Genomic DNA, 3,305 nt, shown 5'->3' with positions numbered 1-3,305 from the left:
TCTCTCTCTCTCTCTCTCTCTCTCTCTCTCTCTCTCTCTCTCTCTCTCTCTCTTTACTCAACCTCATTACTCTTTTCAAAGCTTTGCGTCTAATTTTTTTACTTTCATCTCTCGGTAGCATTCACAAACTTAATAGGCTTCTAGGCTTGGGTTATTGAAATACCAGTCAGTTCTGTATGTGTTTCTACGTGTTCTGTTGTCTACACAGCGAAACTGTACATATCATACATCTACAGTGCCTTCCTAAACAGGCATATGCCTAAACGGTCCATTTTATTTTCGGCTTATTATTTTAATAATAAATCAATGTAATCGATTAAAAAATATTTCGAAATAGGTTGAAAAATTACAAGATGTTTCAATTTACATAAAAAAGTATAGTCATTTACTTACTAATCATTGATACAAGAGAAATGAGATGATGGCGACTATCCACTCTGAACACTGCAAAAGTTTTCCCAGTAACATTTGGATAGGCGATTCCTCTGGCTTTGATAATTGTCCTAATGTGCTGGCTCTATAAAAAATAAAACAAATGTATTAAAACCTGGATGTAAAAATTCAAACATTGCAATGATAATTAAACAATTTAGGTTACACCATAATATTAATGCTTTCTACCCACGAAAGAAGTCCAATCACCCGCGAGGATTAAAAAAAATGATAAGCTAAATATTCGTAAACTAATCTCAAATTATAAACTGCAATGTAAACTCTATAATCCAGTCAAATTCTACATCCGTATCTGCAAAACTGCTGACGTTTTAATACAGCGTAAGAAGCTAATAAAATATAAGGAAAACAAATTTGTAGCTTCGAAAAACTTATACTTCCGATGTAATAGCCTAAAAACAAAAGTTTCGCAATTTTTGTTACAGTTGTTCCTCAATAACTTCAAAACTATAAATCTTCAAAACAAAAACTGTGCTTTTTTTTCAAGTTGGTTATTTCCGTTAATCTGAGCCCGTCGAGAAGTCAAACGTTTTCATAACGTCTCTTATTTTGTGAAATATAGTCAAACATATACGTTGCCTAGTCATACAGAATCAATCTTAAAAAAATGTATTTAGGTTTGATTTCAACCAATAATAAATGTTTAGGCAAAAATGTATGGCACTTATAACAGTGTTTAGGATCAACAGTTCTCTTCAAGTAGCACATAACCAAAAAACTTCGAAAAGTAGTTTCTTATAGATATAAAAAAAAAAAAACTGGTTCGGTACTTACATCACATACTTTATTTTACCATCCTATTTTGAGTTGAAATTAGCATTGCTACTGTAACAGTCAGACAAACAAATGGAACCGAATTTGCGTCCTTATGTCTAAAATGTAAAAAGTGAGTAAAAGTTTAAGACATACTTTACAAGTATTTCGTGAATGAATACTAAGCTTCACTATCTTTAGTAGCAAAAAATCAAGATATCTTATTATATTTGGAGTGTTTTGAATATATATAAATTTGGTGTACAGTGTAGTATAAAATTCGTAGATAAATGTTGATTATTTTCGCAAAATTGTTGTGACAACAATTTGTTTTATTAAAGAAAATACACCCCAACACAGTCCTCACCACGTATTAGTGAGCACTGACCTATCAATTGGATCCCAAAATCCTACATCACAACCCTAAAGAATGGTGTCAAAACTGGGTAATCAACATAATGCCCACCTTTACACTTTGTCGTAAACCTATGACTTCCTGCCCTACAGTATCCTTAAATAATCTTTCAATTATCACAGTCGAACAGAACCGCTTCCTTTGAATACATCTGGACAAAAGCCAAACATGGAATCCTTATATTAGACTGAAAAGATAGGAGAAAAGCCTACAACACTTACTTGACAAATAGTCTAAACTTTACAAAGCTTTAGGGCTCCACTAAACCATCGAATTCTTCTCCTAACCAATCCTTACAATCCAAATTCCTTTGTGCTTTTTACTTTGTCACAAATAAAATCATCCATAAGGACCTCACTGTTCCATATGTTGCAGAATTAGATATCAATATACTATAAATTATATTTTATACAGAATATCAATCTTTACATGATAAACTATTCAACTACCCAAATCCATTTGTTTCCAATCTTGCTGCCTCATCAAATACATGATAATCCTCTTAGGCCTCTGGAAAGAAGATTGCCTCGAGACCTTCTACAATGGAAATGTTGTTGGAGTTCTACCAATGGGTAGCTTTTCCATCAGACTATCATGCCATTGTAACAAACCTAACATCACACATACATGTATATTAATAACATTCATATTTAATTAAATAAATTGTGAAATTTGATTTTTAGGTAAAACTATGGATGATTTACCTAAACTAGATGTATTAAACCTGAAATGCAAAAAAGTAAGACCAAAAAATGAAGATGAGGCTGAGGAACAAAGTGAGGAACTAACACAATCCTCCATTGATTACTACTCTTATAGTTCTACAGACACGAGTATGGATCTCTCTGAATACAAACACTTGCTTCAGGGGTCTTCCGAAAGAGATTTAGGATTACCACCTTCACCCTTAAGAATATTGGACTCAGATGAAGAAGAAGAAGAAGCAGAAGAGGAGACACTTATGACCAAATCTGAGATTTGTGAAATACTTTCGGAGGAAAGTGAACTTTCAGATGAAACAGCATGGGAGAAAGAAGATTTAGGACCTCTGGAGGGAGAAGAGTCATTCATTGAGGAACTGACAGAGGTTAGATTGGAACCCATCAGGGACAGTCAAGATGAGCTAGAGGAAGATGCATTAGAACAAACATCCATTGGGTCGGAAGAGGAGGAAGAGGAAGAAGAAGAAGAAGAGGAACTAGTGGAACCAGAATTGGTAATTTTTTTTTCTGAATATTTATTTTAAATCACATTAAACCTCATTGATAAAATTCTAATAATCATCTCCATCTCTGAAAATTCTGACTAAATATTGACATTACTTTAAAACTGAAAAAAGGTATATTAGTTTTGCTAAGTAAAGACAGAGAAAATATAAGCCTATATGGTTATTTAACAGGATATACATATTATTAAACCCAGAGTTAACTCAAAATTAGAAAAATCATAACAAGTGAAACATTGGACCTTCTCTAATTTTAGTATCAATTGGCGCAAGTAAACGCTGACAGGTAATTAGCCACTGTGGTGCTCAGGCCAGGTAAAATTGGCATAATTTTTTGACTTAATAATATATATATTTGAACTTAATACATATATATTTGATAAAGAGAATTTTATAAATTTTTATTTAACTTAATGTAATAGAGAAAAACAACATTTTTTTGGACTCCAGAGACTTATA

At 32.5% G+C, this 3,305-nt stretch overlaps 2 protein-coding genes across 3 annotated transcripts in view; one reads left to right on the top strand and one right to left on the bottom strand.

The window, feature by feature from the left end:
* LOC106684967 (spondin-1) overlaps nt 1–3,305 on the bottom strand; it is a gene marked incomplete in the record, with an annotated part of 221,736 nt that overhangs the window by 42,693 nt on the left and 175,738 nt on the right. For both annotated transcript variants that reach the window (XM_067047519.1, XM_067047520.1), the window contains 1 exon segment: nt 394–517. In XM_067047519.1, the coding sequence (XP_066903620.1) occupies nt 394–517 (124 nt within the window).
* LOC106684968 (FK506-binding protein 5) overlaps nt 1–3,305 on the top strand; it is a 23,117-nt gene that overhangs the window by 11,150 nt on the left and 8,662 nt on the right. The window contains exon 2 of the mRNA XM_014427370.2: nt 2,305–2,837. Within this exon, the coding sequence (XP_014282856.1) occupies nt 2,313–2,837 (525 nt within the window). The 5' untranslated portion in view covers nt 2,305–2,312. The remainder of the gene's footprint in view (nt 1–2,304; nt 2,838–3,305) is intronic.

The sequence above is a fragment of the Halyomorpha halys genome, unplaced genomic scaffold (genome assembly GCF_000696795.3).
Source record: "Halyomorpha halys isolate HHAL.00 unplaced genomic scaffold, Hhal_1.1 Scaffold634.1, whole genome shotgun sequence".
Classification (NCBI taxonomy): domain Eukaryota; kingdom Metazoa; phylum Arthropoda; class Insecta; order Hemiptera; family Pentatomidae; genus Halyomorpha; species Halyomorpha halys.
This window is presented reverse-complemented; position numbering and strand designations above follow the sequence as displayed.